Source organism: Neoarius graeffei, chromosome 3 (assembly GCF_027579695.1).
Source record: "Neoarius graeffei isolate fNeoGra1 chromosome 3, fNeoGra1.pri, whole genome shotgun sequence".
Classification (NCBI taxonomy): domain Eukaryota; kingdom Metazoa; phylum Chordata; class Actinopteri; order Siluriformes; family Ariidae; genus Neoarius; species Neoarius graeffei.
The window spans coordinates 29,491,625-29,505,782 of record NC_083571.1 but is presented as its reverse complement, the minus strand read 5'-3'; the positions used below and the strand labels follow the sequence as shown (position 1 = coordinate 29,505,782).

General features: G+C 42.5%; 1 protein-coding gene across 2 annotated transcripts in view; it reads right to left on the bottom strand.

The window, feature by feature from the left end:
- Positions 1-10,125, bottom strand: part of uba6 (ubiquitin like modifier activating enzyme 6) — a 61,622-nt gene extending 51,497 nt beyond the window's left edge. The window contains exons 1-5 of one of the 2 annotated variants that reach the window (XM_060916613.1): positions 10,078-10,125; positions 8,165-8,253; positions 6,342-6,436; positions 6,222-6,250; positions 6,022-6,116 (exon numbers count right to left, since the gene is read on the bottom strand). In XM_060916613.1, the coding sequence (XP_060772596.1) occupies positions 6,022-6,116; positions 6,222-6,250; positions 6,342-6,436; positions 8,165-8,202 (257 nt within the window). In that variant the 5' untranslated portion in view covers positions 8,203-8,253; positions 10,078-10,125. Of the gene's footprint in view, positions 1-6,021; positions 6,117-6,221; positions 6,251-6,341; positions 6,437-8,164; positions 8,254-9,726; positions 9,804-10,077 lie in introns of those variants that run through there. The other variant, XM_060916612.1, reaches the window with a different exon arrangement.
- Between the last annotated feature and the right edge of the window lie 4,033 nt (positions 10,126-14,158).

Sequence of the window (14,158 nt, the reverse complement as noted above, 5' to 3'; positions counted from 1 at the left end):
ACAAGTTTAATTTAAGACTTTTTAAGACCGTAGCAGGTTAAATTTAAGACTTATGCCGCACAATAAAAATATAGAAAATTGGAAGAGCCTGAATTACTTTCGAAATAACAAAATTTATTATCATTCACCAATGAACTCATTACATCCCCAGGGTGCGCTCTTGCATTAATGAGGAACTAAGTTGCAGTGGAGCCAAAGACATCCCGCAAATCACTTGAGGATGAGGCATTCGATTCCGTACGGTTTACGTGTTGTAGCGTTACAGTTTGCACGGAGTTAGCTGATACACCGCCTCGAGATGTGCTTGGACCTGACAACGGTGAACAAAATTGAGTGATGACATGCGATTGTTGCAGACTTTTATGGGCAGCCTGGTGCTTCTCAGCTTTTGCGTGCGATTCCGGTGCCTTTACACCCAGGGTGCTGAGTTTGAGTGTTCTTTTGCACAATGTGCAGTACGCCTCAAACGGATTGTTTGGTACACATTTTAACCAGTCTACGAAATAATTGCGTTCAAGCCAGCAGTCGTTAAACATGCATTTGCCCATTTTGCTACAAACCGTGACAATAGGGCTGTGCGATATGGGAAAAAAATGAGTATCCCGATACATTTTCTCCATTTCACGATATATGATATATATCGGCGGCACGGTGATGTAGTGGTTAGCGCTGTCGCCTCACAGCAAGGTCCTGGGTTCGAGCCCCGTGGCCGGCGAGGGCCTTTCTGTGCGGAGTTTGCATGTTCTCCCCGTGTCCGCGTGGGTTTCCTCCGGGTGCTCCGGTTTCCCCCACAGTCCAAAGACATGCAGGTTAGGTTAACTGGTGACTCTAAATTGACCGTAGGTGTGAATGTGAGTGTGAATGGTTGTCTGTGTCTATGTGTCAGCCCTGTGATGACCTGGCGACTTGTCCAGGGTGTACCCCGCCTTTCGCCCGTAGTCAGCTGGGATAGGCTCCAGCTTGCCTGCGACCCTGTAGAAGGATAAAGCGGCTAGAGATAATGAGATGAGATGATATACATCTCGATATATTGAAATCTCCTCTAAAGGACCCCATGAAATCTAACTTTTAGGCCGAATCCCATTTCACCCCTTGGACCAACCCCTTAGCCCTTCCCCTCCATTTTGCGCGTTCACGTGAAGGGGTAGGGGTATCCCAATCCCAGTTAACGCGGAGGGGTAGGGGAAGGGGGAGGGCTTCTGTACCCCTCCAAACGGAGATTTTCCTGGAGCTGACTCCGAACGAAGGGGTTTGAGTGATTTCCCACAATGCCATGCGGATTTCAGAAAGATGGCGGTTCCCGCGGCGAAAGATTGTCATAAATGTATTTTCTCCATTATTTACGTGTTTTAAGTTGTTATCCAGAGGAAACACGCCGCTTGATTCGCTTTCGAGCTGAGAATGAGCAGCGATTTCTGAAATCCAAGCTGCTGCTAAAAAGCTTTGGGAGTGAGTATTGTTTTCGGTTGCTTTACTGCGTACGTTTTGTTCTGTTATTCTCGCTTTTATTGTTTACATGAGTGTTCTGACACCTCATTCTGTCGGATGTGGTGCACGAAGCGCCAAAGATATCCCATTCAGTGGTGTTAGTTAACAAATCACACCCTGCCAGCAGAGATTTCTGTTCTGGCTCTGACTGTAGCGGCTGGTCGCAGCCAATGACGCATTTGGTCGCGTTTTGCTAACGTAAACGCTGACGGAGGTACGCGATGACGTATGCGATCGTTGAAGGGCTATCCCAATACGTAAGGGTTGAATTTCAAGCCCTATCCCTTGTAGCTCAGTTTCAAGGGGAAGGGCCAAGGGGAAGGCGGAGGGGAAGGCGGAGGGGTAGGGGTAGAAATTAGAATTGGGATTGGGCCTTACTCTTTACTGTTTTCACTACAGTCCCTGCAGATTAAATAACATTCTTGGTTAACTTTACAGGTGGTTTTCAACAACACATTTTAAATTTTCATGTTAGTGATTTAATCACAATTGAATTGAAATAAGACTATTTTTATTCAACAAAGATGTGGCACAAACTGCAAAAACAATCTTGAAAATTGCAACGAAGGGGCAACACAATACAGAGCCGCTCAGAGCTCAAACCAATAAAGTGCAAGCTCAACACTGAGAAAGACATTTAGCCTAAATAAGAAAAGTGCTCTTTCATTAAATTATTTAAAAAAATAGATCTCCAAGCTATTAACCTGACTACTGAGAACCACTGGAACATTCACAATAGAGAGAGAGAGAGATTGAGAGAGAGAAGAGAGAGATCTGCAAAACAATTTCTCTCTTTGCACACTTTTGAACTGAATGTTTTCTGGCTCTGCCTCTCAGATGTGTATAATTCCGGTATTGCCTTCTCTGTAAAATGTCTGTGACCAGGCAACTCATATTTGGGATCGAGTGTGTTTGGTAATTTTTGGAAGCCTGGTTTTTCCACTATACTAATCGGGATCATGTCTTCGGCAATGAAGTTAGTGATCACATCCGTTATAGCTCTCCATCTCTGACTCGTTTTCTCATATGGGGTGGCTTTGGAGAACGAGGCCGCTATGGTCATTTGTTTAGCTGGGGGGGTTAGCTTATGGGCAAATAATTCGGAGTTTAAGAGACTCTTCGTACTGTACCGGGTGAGTTTTCAGGTGATGGAACATATTTGTAGTGCTGCTGCCTTTCGTGATGACAGTTTTTTTTTGCACACTTTACAAACTGGCATTTGCTGTTCCACGTCCTCCTCGCGATATCCAAAAAAATGCCAGACGACTGACCCCTTACTAGTTCTTTTAGGAACCAGTTCGTCCGCTTCCATTTTTAATTTGTCGCTGAAATTGACAGAGCTTACACGGTAGCCTATGCAACACCAGCAATTGCACGAACTGAGTCAGCGCTGTAAACCGGAACCAGGAAATCTTCCCGCCGGCAGTGTTGCCAGATACTGCTGACGTTTTCCAGCCCAAAATATGTTCAAAACCCGCTAAAATGCACTTAAAACCGCCCAATCTGGCAACACAACCGAAACCAGAAAATCTTCCCGGAAGTTCCTTTCAGCACCTAGATGCTAACCAATCCCGGGTGACATCTAGGTGCTGAAAGGAACTTCCGGGAAGATTTTCTACGTGCAGAATTATTCTGCACGTAACCTAGGTCTTAAATTACCCAAATGAGATTTTAGACCAACAGTGCAAAATATCTCTTTATTTTAGACTTTTTTAGGCCTAAAATTGAAAATGTGTAATTTTAGACTTTTTTAGACTCCGCGGACACCCGGATATGTAGAATTAATATGGTTTTTTTTGTCACTATTCACAAGTACCATTTGCTCTATTAAAATGAGTGTAGGACGTTATTACAATTCAAATGACGCCGCAGGACGTTCTCACAACTCATATGACCCCATCAGAATATGCTTCTACATTAATAAATGAATGTAGGATGTTCTGACAATTCAAATGCTTCTACATTAAAATAGGAGTGTAGGACGTTCTTACAATTCAAATGACGCCGCAGGACGTTCTGACAACTCATATGACCGCGTCAGAATAATGTGACCCCTCACCGAATCCAAGGACGCATGTCAGCCGAAACGAATCCGAGATAATCGCAAAAGAAGCATTTTTTTTCAAAATTTGTGATTTTCGTTTTTTTCCATCATGTGCAAGTTGAGATCTTGAAGAATGCAATCAGTATTTCAGATAATAGATTGTTTTGTTGGAAAAGCATACATTTTTTGTTGCAAATTGTCTCGTTTTTGTCAGGACTGTAGCCTGCTGGGGGGTGTGGGTAAATTACCATATGGGCCATTCACATGATGATTTAAGTCTTTTTTTTTTTTTTTGCGAATCAGCTGTATGATACGAGCTGAGCTCGTGGCTACTTAGCTGCATACAGGCATGTGATTTCACTATGGAATGAGGAAGCTAAACAGAGCGCAGAGGAGCTGAAACACTGCGAAGCAAACAGACACACGGTATTTACATAGGAGATAACCATTTCTAGCAAAAAAAATGCAACCAAAAGGAAGTGTTCTAGGACTACATTCCATCGGAGGCATTGGTGTGTGCAAGGCGACGTTTCTCTTTCTGATGGGGTAAGTTTATTAATCTAAGGCTGTGTGGTTATTTTTGCATGTAACGGAGAGTGTTTTGGTTTGGTTACATGAAACTAGCGTTGTGTTAGTTGTGTCATCATCGTGCTATCTTTCTTTCTAACGGTGTGAGTAATTTTTCAACCACAAAACGTTAAAGTATACTTTAGGACTTATTTTTGTACTTCATAACTGTGTTGGGCATACTTTGCATGGAAGGAAAATTGACGTGGTGATCTTTGTTTACATGAAAGTAGCATCGTGCTTGCTGGTAGGGGGTAGGGCTTTCCTTAATGTCATGCAAATGAGCACCATTATGTGCCCGCCCTACACCCAGAGTAGCTGAGATGGAAAACTTTGAGGGCGATTTTCTCCCTTTCCTGTTTTAAGAAGTATACACTTTCAAAAGGCCACACATTCTTCAAATATTGTCAGATCTCCACATGGAAGGCATCATTGGAAAGCTTAGAAACTGTACTTTCTGAATCTGTCAATAACTCAAAATGCCCCTGGGCAGACATGTGTCCCTGGATTCCGTTATCTGACACATATGCTTCTACAGTAAGTAGGACGTTCTGACTATTCAAATGACCATCGGAATATGTTTTTACAATATATGAATGTAGGGTGTTCTGACATATGCTTCTACATTAAAATAGGAGTGTAGGACGTTCTGACAGTTCAAACGACCTCGTCAGAATATTCTTTTACTTTAATATATGAATGCAGGACTTTCTGACAACTCAGTGACCATCAGAATATGCCTTTACTTTAACACATGAATGTAGGAAGTTTTGACAATTCAAATGACCCCACCAGAATATACTACACTCACTGTAAAAAAGAATAAGTTAAGCTTACTTGAAAAAAGGTGTAAACTCGTTGCCTCAAATAAATGAAGTAATATAACTTGCTCTCTTTCAAGTTATCTTTACTTTATGTTTGATCAGATAGGTCAGAAGTTGAAGCGCTTTGGTGGAAGATCGTGAAGGGGAGATATTTCAGATGTATTGTAAGACTCACGCAATGGTTAGAAATCAGCATTATGTTAGATTAAGGTGGGGTTTACATTAGACCGTATCAGCGGATCATCAGATTAATGTTTTTAAAACGATTAGTGTGCACACAGCAACGCCAATACACGATTCACGTGCACACAGCAACACCAATACACGGATACGCTCGGCTCCGCAGGCATCCTGTGCTCCAAATCACTCCGCCCTGAACAGCGAGTGCCCTCTGGAGGGTGCGCACTCCGGCCCTGCGCAGCTCACAGAGCGCGCGAGTGGAGCGCATGAGCAGTGATTTGGGACTGAGCCGCTGTGTGTGTGATCTCAGTGCATGTCGGGCATGCGCGTCACTTACCACTTGCAAGTGGAAGGATGGCAAGCCTAAAGACAATCATAACTACACAATGGGCAGTATTTGCATCAGTATTTGCAGTATTTTCATACTTTTATACTCTTTAATGAAAGGTGATACAAGGCGGAAGTCCGCGCCGTTTTTCAGCAGTCGCGTCACATGACCAACGCCAGCGAATCAGGAAGGTGGATGTCACAGTGATGTTGTCCAATGACGACGCCAGCTAGAGCTCAGCACAGCGTATCTGCGTATCTCAATGTTTACACAGCACCGGACGAGACACGATCTGGATTGAATACGTGGACGCTGGCGGATTCCCGTTTCCCGGCGTTTTAATGTAAACGGACAGTGCATCCGCGAAGAAAACGAGACAGATACGGTCTAATGTAAACTTGGCCTAAGTAGTAAAGATTGAATGCACGCCATTAATCTGCACCGTTTATAGCACGGCTGATGTAGGACAAAAATCTGTTCAAATGCCAAGAAATGACGTTTTGTGCTCTGCGCATGCGCAGTGGGGCTTTGTAGGACGCATTGACGTGTAGGACAGTTTATCAGAACACTGGTGTGTGAAATGTTTAAACCTTGTCTTCCGGCTCTGGACGTCCTCCTCTCGGATAAAGAAGTTTGTGCCGAGATCCCAGACGTCACACTGCTTACTGTCATGCAACGTGACTGTCTGCATACACACACACACACAGAGCTTTCATAAACACTGCACATTCGACAGGGAAACAACCAGCATTTAAGCTTCATGAACTAGTACTTCACTTCACTCTCTTACCTTCACTCCAGCAAGGACGATGTTCTTAGCTGTGAGAGAGCAAATACTTTTTTTAGTCTCGAGGAAAGCGGTGTAATCCGTAGAAGGGACGGTCTGTCTAACGAGTGTGTGTTTACTCACCCACTTCCACGCCCAGAGCCCCCATTCCACTCAGGAATACAGAGGACTGAGCCATCTGCTGCATGGCTCTGTCTCCCAGGACATACCGCTGCCGACTAAACACACACACACACACACACACACACACACACACAATCAGCAGACTTTCACTCCTGTTAAGTATACACATACGAAAGGAGGAAAACTCAAACTAATCTCCGTCCACTGCGTCTCACAGTCACAGACGTGTGTAAAAGTACAGCCATATTTGTTACAATTCTCTCTGAAAGAATAAATACAGTTGTGGTCAGAAGTTTACACACAGTGACATGAAGGTCATCTTGGATATGAATGTCATGGCAATATTTGGGCTTTCAGTAATTTCTTTGAACTGTTCTTTTTCTGTGGCAAAATGATTGTACAGCTTTAATTACATCTTGCCAAGGCCGAGGTCTCTTAACTTCCTGTTAGTGATCATGACCGACTACAGCTGGTAGCTTCTCTGTGTCTTCATAAAAAGGGTTTGTTTCCAGCACTCATTGGATTGACCAACGCACAGTAAAATGGGAAAGTCCAAGGAGCTCAGTGCAGATCTGAGAAAGAGGATCGCAGATATACACAACTCCGGAATGTCTCCTGGAACTGCAAATTCCAAGATCAGTTCAAACAATTGTATGCAAGTTATTGTGCAGTGTCGTCACTTTGCCAAGCCTCTTTGCTTCAAGAAAACCAAACTGTCACCCTCAGCTGAAAGGAAATTGGTTTGGATGGTCAGAAACAACCTGGGAACCACCATGGCACAGCCCTGCCATGAACTGGAAGCTGATGGATCACTGTCTACAGTTCAGATCACCACGGACTAAGAGGCTGCTATCCATGAAATAACCCTCGGCTCCAAAATTGACCCCTTCAAGCTTAAAGCTGACCACACGGACAAAGAAAAAGCCTTCTGGAGGAAAGCTGTATGGTCAGATGAGACAAAGATTGAGTTGTTTGGTCACAATGACCACCATGTACAGAGGGACACTGTGCCAGCTGGTGGTGGTGGTAGGATCATCATGCTCTGGGGCTGTTTTGCTGCCAGTGGAACTGGTTCATTGCACAAAGTGGATGGAATAATGAAAAAGGAGGACTACCTCAGAATTCTTCAGCATAAACCATCAGAAACTTGAGCACGACTTGGGAGGTACAACAGGACAATGAACCCAAACATGCATCAGAGCTGGTTGTGGAGGATAAAGCAGGCCAACATTAAGCTTAAAACAAGTCCTGACTTCAACCCTATTGAAAATATATGGAGTGTGCTTATAAGTCGAGTCCATGCCAAGAAATTTGCAGAAAACCACCAGATCATTTTCTCATAAACAAACCAGCGCTGACGTAGGATTCAGAGGGAGGCGTCCCGCACGCGACGTCACGAAAATCAATGTTTGGCGGGAAATCCAAATGCCAAGTTTTTTCAGAGGCGGACCAATTCCCCTCAAATGGCTTGATTTCAACTGAATTTTTCTGGTATTGCGCAAGGTAAAAAAATTGCAGAGAATGTTACGGATATTTGACCAAAGTTTAAAATAAAACAGGAGAATTACACTGATCTTGCTCCTGAATTTACCCGTGACATGCACTTTAAAGAGACCAAGTCCAAGATCGCAAAATTGGCTGTGCTTTCAGGCAGGGCGGAGCAACAGACTCAGTCAGAGCGACGCTAGCCAATCACGGCCTCTACGAGATCATGTATGCAGAAGGAGGAAAGACGGATAGCGCTTTCCTCCGTGTAACACAGCAGTCTGAAAAAATACGGTTCACCTGTCTCACGTGGCTGCTAGACTGATTTCAGTTCTTACCTGTACAACGAATCATCTATCTCCATCGGGTCGGCCATGTTGGATGGGGGGTAGGGGATGCCTTGTTCTTGCTGACAACTCTTATCAGGCTGCACAATAAGAACAAATATAAGTATGATTAGATTACGGCATGGAGTCACCATGATCTGACTTACAGCATCGGCTAGTGGCGTAATATCCATCGACAATAAAACCTCACGGTGTACGAGATTTTAACAAAACTCTAATAGCCTACGCCTTTCGATGAACTGAAAGGATTGGATTTGTTTCCTTTGTGTTCTGAAATTGGATTAATATGGAATCAATTTTGTGCCAAAATGTTCATACAATACTTTTGAAATATTTAACAAAAACGACAAATCAAAATACAAAAAAAAAAAAAAGTCAATTTTTTTAGACTGGCAAACAAATTATTCGTGTAATCGTGCAAAATATCAGTCTATTACTCTTCAGAAACCTTTTATTTTTGTTCCGTGTCTTTCTCAGTTTTGTTTGACGTAATTTATTTTGGTTGCGATTCCAGCTTTCTCGTTTGCGCTCCCTGACTTTTTGTTTGCAGTTTTGGCACAAACTTCCCGTGTGGGTGGGCTGTCCAGGAATGCATTCCCATTGGCTAACTTGTGTTTGACTGACAGCTACACTCAGCCATTCCCTACTCGGATTCTGGCGGACTGTTTGACGAGTGACCGATCCATTGATGGTAAACAAGGATCGAGTGGACTTCAGTGGCGACTATGATATTGAATTTACACTTGGTTGAATTAATTCAATATCATAGTCGCCACTGAAGTCCACTCGATCCTTGTTTACCGTCAATGGATCGGTCACTCGTCAAACAGTCCGCCAGAATCCGAGTAGGAAATGGCCACAACAGCCTCCAGGGGAATCGCTGAGCATAGCTGTCAGTCAAACACAAGTTAGCCAATGGGAATGCGTTCCTGGACAGCCCACCCACACGTGAAGTTTGTGCCAAAACTGCACACAAAAAGTCCGGGAGCGCAAACGAGAAAGCTGGAATCGCAACCAAAATAAATAACGTCAAACAAAACCAGGAAAGACGCGGAACAAAAATAAAAGGTTTCTGAAGAATAATAGACTGATATTTTGCACGATTACACGAATAATTTGTTTGCCAGTCTAAAAAAATTGACTTTTTTTTTTGTATTTTGATGTGTCGTTTTTGTTTGATATTTCAAAAGTATTGTATGAACATTCTGGCACAAAATTGATTCCATAGATTAATACCGCGATATTTTTTTTCGACTCGGTTATCATACCGTGAAACGTTCAAACCGTGACATCCCAGATGAGAATGAATCGGGTTTAAATCACACTCGAGCTCAGAGTTAACACCTTCATTCGAACAGCTTGTTTCTTAGCTAGGATGTCAGAGCACTCCCTTTAGTACCAGCCAAATTATGTGAATTAACATTCCTAATTACAGAGAGATAAGTTAAATAGTAAAAACTGTCCAGGATACTTCACTTCATTGAACGAGCTAGCCACGGCTAACTGACTCATATCATAAATATCCAAATGAGATGCCTGATTCATTTTCCCACCCGTTTAGTGACAATCCCGAGTCTCGCGCTGTGATTGGTGCGTTCTTTCCGCTCCCACATATCTCATTTGACACCTCAGTGCGCTCTTGTTGCCAATCATCCGCCAACCAATCACAGAGCAGGGGGCGGGTTTTGACAATGCAGGTAGGATGAAAAGCCGCTTACTCAGTGTCATTATTAGCTTAACCGGCTAGCGTTTACACATTACCGACCTGGGTGTTTATTCCGAAAACAGGAAGCTGCCTCTGTCTGCAGCTGTTTCCGGATATAGCGACGAGACAAAAAACATTTTTACTGATTGTAAAACAACAAAAACGACAAATTAATGAGTTTAAAGTGAGTTGACGTTACCTGTCAGTGTGCGCGAGGGACCAAAAAAGCGTCGTCTTCTTCTACGGTCTGTTCATTTGGTAACTCTCGAACTGCGCCATCTGCTGATCGGAAGGAGCGGAAAAAAACAACCAAATAAAATATATACAGTAAACAGAGACTAGACCGGACAATTCCCCGGGGGAAATTGTGAGAGGATGCAGTGCGCGAAGCAATTCGGTCACGCATGTTCGCTGGCCGTGAATGTGTGACCTGCTATGAAGCTACAATGCCGCACTGTCCCTTTTAAAAATAAAATAAACTCTAAGAAGAGTGTTTGTAGTTTGTATGTACGAACAGAAGTGTTCCTAATAAAGTGGGCGGCTAAAGTGAAGTGTCATGCCGACCGAGGCTGTTTTTTTTTTTCACAAAAAAAATAAATTCACAAAATTCTTTCACAGTGAGCGCTAGAAGGGTCTCCTGAATAAACTGATGTAATATTTTTTGTCTGTAGTGTTAAAAATGAGGACGCTACAGGGAGTTAAAAACAAGTGACTTTTCAGCCACGTTTACAATGGGAGTCAATGAGGCCGCTCACCTGTGCTCTCCTCACTTTGAGGCTTCTCATTCAAAAACTGTAAATCCTATCGTTTAGGTCGGGGGTCGGCAACCCGCGGCTCTTTAGCACCCCCCCTAATGGCTCCTTGGAGCTTTTTCAAAAATGTGTGAAAATGGAAAAAGAATGATTGATTTTTTTTTAATATGGTTTCTTAGGGGGAAAACCTAACGCAAACATTCTTATGCTGTAAAAATGTATGTAGTATATTTAAAATACCGAATTTCAGAATTGGGCCAAATAGCAGAATTGCGTCATAGCCCTGCGACACACAGTGCAGCACGGTGACAGGCGAGTGGCTGTTGTAAACAAACGGTTGTGTGTGATGGGCAATGGATCCAAAAGGCAAAAAGAGAAAGATTGCTGATGAGAACAGAGGATTTAAGGAAGAATGGACAGAAACGTTTGCTTTCATTGCCAATGCTGAAGGATTGCCTGCATGTTTGATTTGCAATGAGAAGTTGTCAAATAACAAGAAGAGCAATTTGGAGCGACTTTTCCAGCTAAAACATGCTAAATTCCTTGCACTGACTTAGGCTGCTTGGCATTTGCAGTAAACGAAAGAGAAGAGGATAAAGCACAGAAATCGAACTTTAACTGTCTTATTTTAATTTTATTAATTTTGCTGTTCTACTGTGTTGTATTTTTTAAGCATGCTGCCTTTTAATTGCAGGCTGTTTTATTACTCGTTTGCGATTGTAGCCTATGTATTTGTGTCTGACGCCGCGTAAGGGGGGGAATTAATAAAGGATTGTTTTATTTACTCATTTGCACTGACTTAGGCTACTTAACTTGGCATTGGCGGAAAACTAAAGAAAATAGGATAATGCACAGAAATTGAAATTAAACTGGCTTATTTTCATTTTATATAGTCTACTTACCTTTTCAAAAGGCTGCTGTTTTATTTTTATAATTGCAGGCTGCGTTTTAACAGCAGGCTGCTTGTTATTGCACTCTGTTGCCCAGATAAGGGGGAAAGAGAGGAGTTGTATTGAGGTTTGAAGAGGACTGCATTTCATTTCCATACTAAGGTCTGAAATTACAGGAGGCCTATTATGCACATCCCATTGTGTTTTTTTTTCTCGAATCCTCAAAATAAAAAAAAATGACACCAAAAATCTGTATTTCTATTTCTTGTATTTCTATAATTTAATCAATGCAACAAAACATAAAACATTAATATTGTAATGGAAGTTAAACTTGAAGCACCAAATATCGTAGGCTACAGCAGCGTAGTCACGTGGTGCGTCATTCTCTCCAGGATGCGCTGCAGGGAAAATAAACATTTAATCATGAATGCTCATTTTGTATTTGTAGCCTACTTAGTCATTTTAATAGTAGGCTTATATAGCTAATATACTGACAGCCTATGTTGCCTTCATATTAGGCTTAAGGCTTTTAATTTTTTGCGGCTCCAGACAGGTATGGTTTTTGTTTTCTTGGGCCAATATGGCTCTTTGAACATTTTGGGTTGCCGACCCCTGGTTTAGGTAGACACATTGTGTGAATCAGGACAAGTTTTCCTACTACTTTTGAGAAAATCATGTCTGTAGAGTGAAATTTGTGGCTGAAAACACAGTTTAAGCGAGAAAGTTTGAGCTTTTTTTTCAAGCTGTCTACACTCTAAGCTTAACGACCCTCACTGGTGTGTAACGCAATAGACACCCATTCAAAAGCCGGATTTTCTCCCGGAACCCACATGGCGTTTGAGCCGGGACTGATCCGAAAGTGTAGAACCTAGCAGAAAAGTTGAATGCCAGATCCACAGAGGAGAAGTTTTCCTACGTTTTAGAGTTTGAATCACGTCTCTAGGTGAAAGCATGCCAGAGCAGCGGATGTTTGAAAAAGTGCTTTTTTTTCAATTAATTCCATAGAAATGAATGGGTTTTTTTGGGGACAAGTGTGACTACTACTTTTGAGAAAATTGTCTGTAGTGTGAAATTTGTGGCTGAAAACACAGTTTAAGTTTGAAATTTTGAGCATGATTTGTGTGTGTGCTTGAGACAGCAGCCCCCCTCTGCCCCGTCACTGGCCCCAATCGGCATGGTGACGGGCCTGAACAGGAGAGTTAAGACACACACACAAGATTTTGTCAGGTGTCTGCTGTGTTTTGCTAAGGAGTAGGCCTCAAACAATGACAAATAACTCGACAACGAAAGCAGCTATTCACAAAATTCTTTCACAGTGAGCGCTAGAAGGGTCTCCTGAATAAAATGATGTAATTTTTTGTCTGTAGTGTTAAAAATGAGGACGCTACAGCGAGTTAAAAAAAAGTGACTTTTCAGCCACGTTTATAATGGGAGTCAATGAGGCCGCTCACCTGTGCTCTCCTCACTTTGAGGCTTGTCATTCAAAAACTGTAAATCCTATCATTTAGGTAGACACATTGTGTGAATCAGGACAAGTTTTACTACTACTTTTGAGAAAATCATGTCTGTAGAGTGAAATTTGTGGCTGAAAACACAGTTTAAGCGAGAAAGTTTGAGCTTTTTTTTCAAGCTGTCTACACTCTAAGCTTAACGACCCTCACTGGTGTGTAACACAATAGACACCCATTCAAAAGCCGGATTTTCTCCCGGAACCCACATGGCGTTTGAGCCGGGACTGATCCGAAAGTGTAGAACCTAGCAGAAAAGTTGAATGCCAGATCCACACAGGAGAAGTTTTCCTACGTTTCTGAGTTAGAATCACGTCTCTAGGTGAAAGCATGCCAGAGCAGCGGATGTTTGAAAAAGTGCTTTTTTTTCAATTAATTCCATAGAAATGAATGGGGTTTTTTTGGACAATTTTTTCACGACTACGTCGTGAAAAAATCGTATTCTGTAGAGAAAAGTAATAGCATAGCGAGTCCGATCGAGCCGCACGTTTTGATGTATTGTTTGTCTGTGTGCGACGTACGGTTATTGAGTTATTCGAAATCGAAATTTGCGTAGGAATAATAATAAGAAGAAGTGGAAGAAGAAGAAGAAGAAGAAGAAATACGTAGAAGAACAATAGTTGCTGTGCTTTGCACTGCATCCTAATAAACAATACTAGACCGGACAATTCCCCGGGGGAAATTGTGAGAGGATGCAGTGCGCGAAGCAATTCAGTCACGCATGTTTGCTGGCTGTGAATGTGTGACCTGCAATGATGTTTCAATGCAATGATTATGTGTGTGATTGAGACAGCAACCCCCCCCCCCCCCCCCCCCGTCACTCACTGCTCCCAGTCGGCATGGCGACGGGCCTGAGAAAGCACAGAGTGACACATAATCTTGTCAATTTTTGGCTGATTTTTGCTCAGGATCAGGCCTCGAACAATGACAAATAACTCGACACCGAAAGCAGCCATTCACAAAATTCTTTCACAGTGAGCGCTAGAAGGGTCTCCTGAATAAACTGATGTAATTTTTTGTCTGTAGTCTTAAAAATGAGGACAGTAGACCGACTTAAAAATGACTGACTTTTCTGTCACGTTTATAATGGGTGTCAATGAGCTAAGACACACAAGGTCTTGAATTTTGTG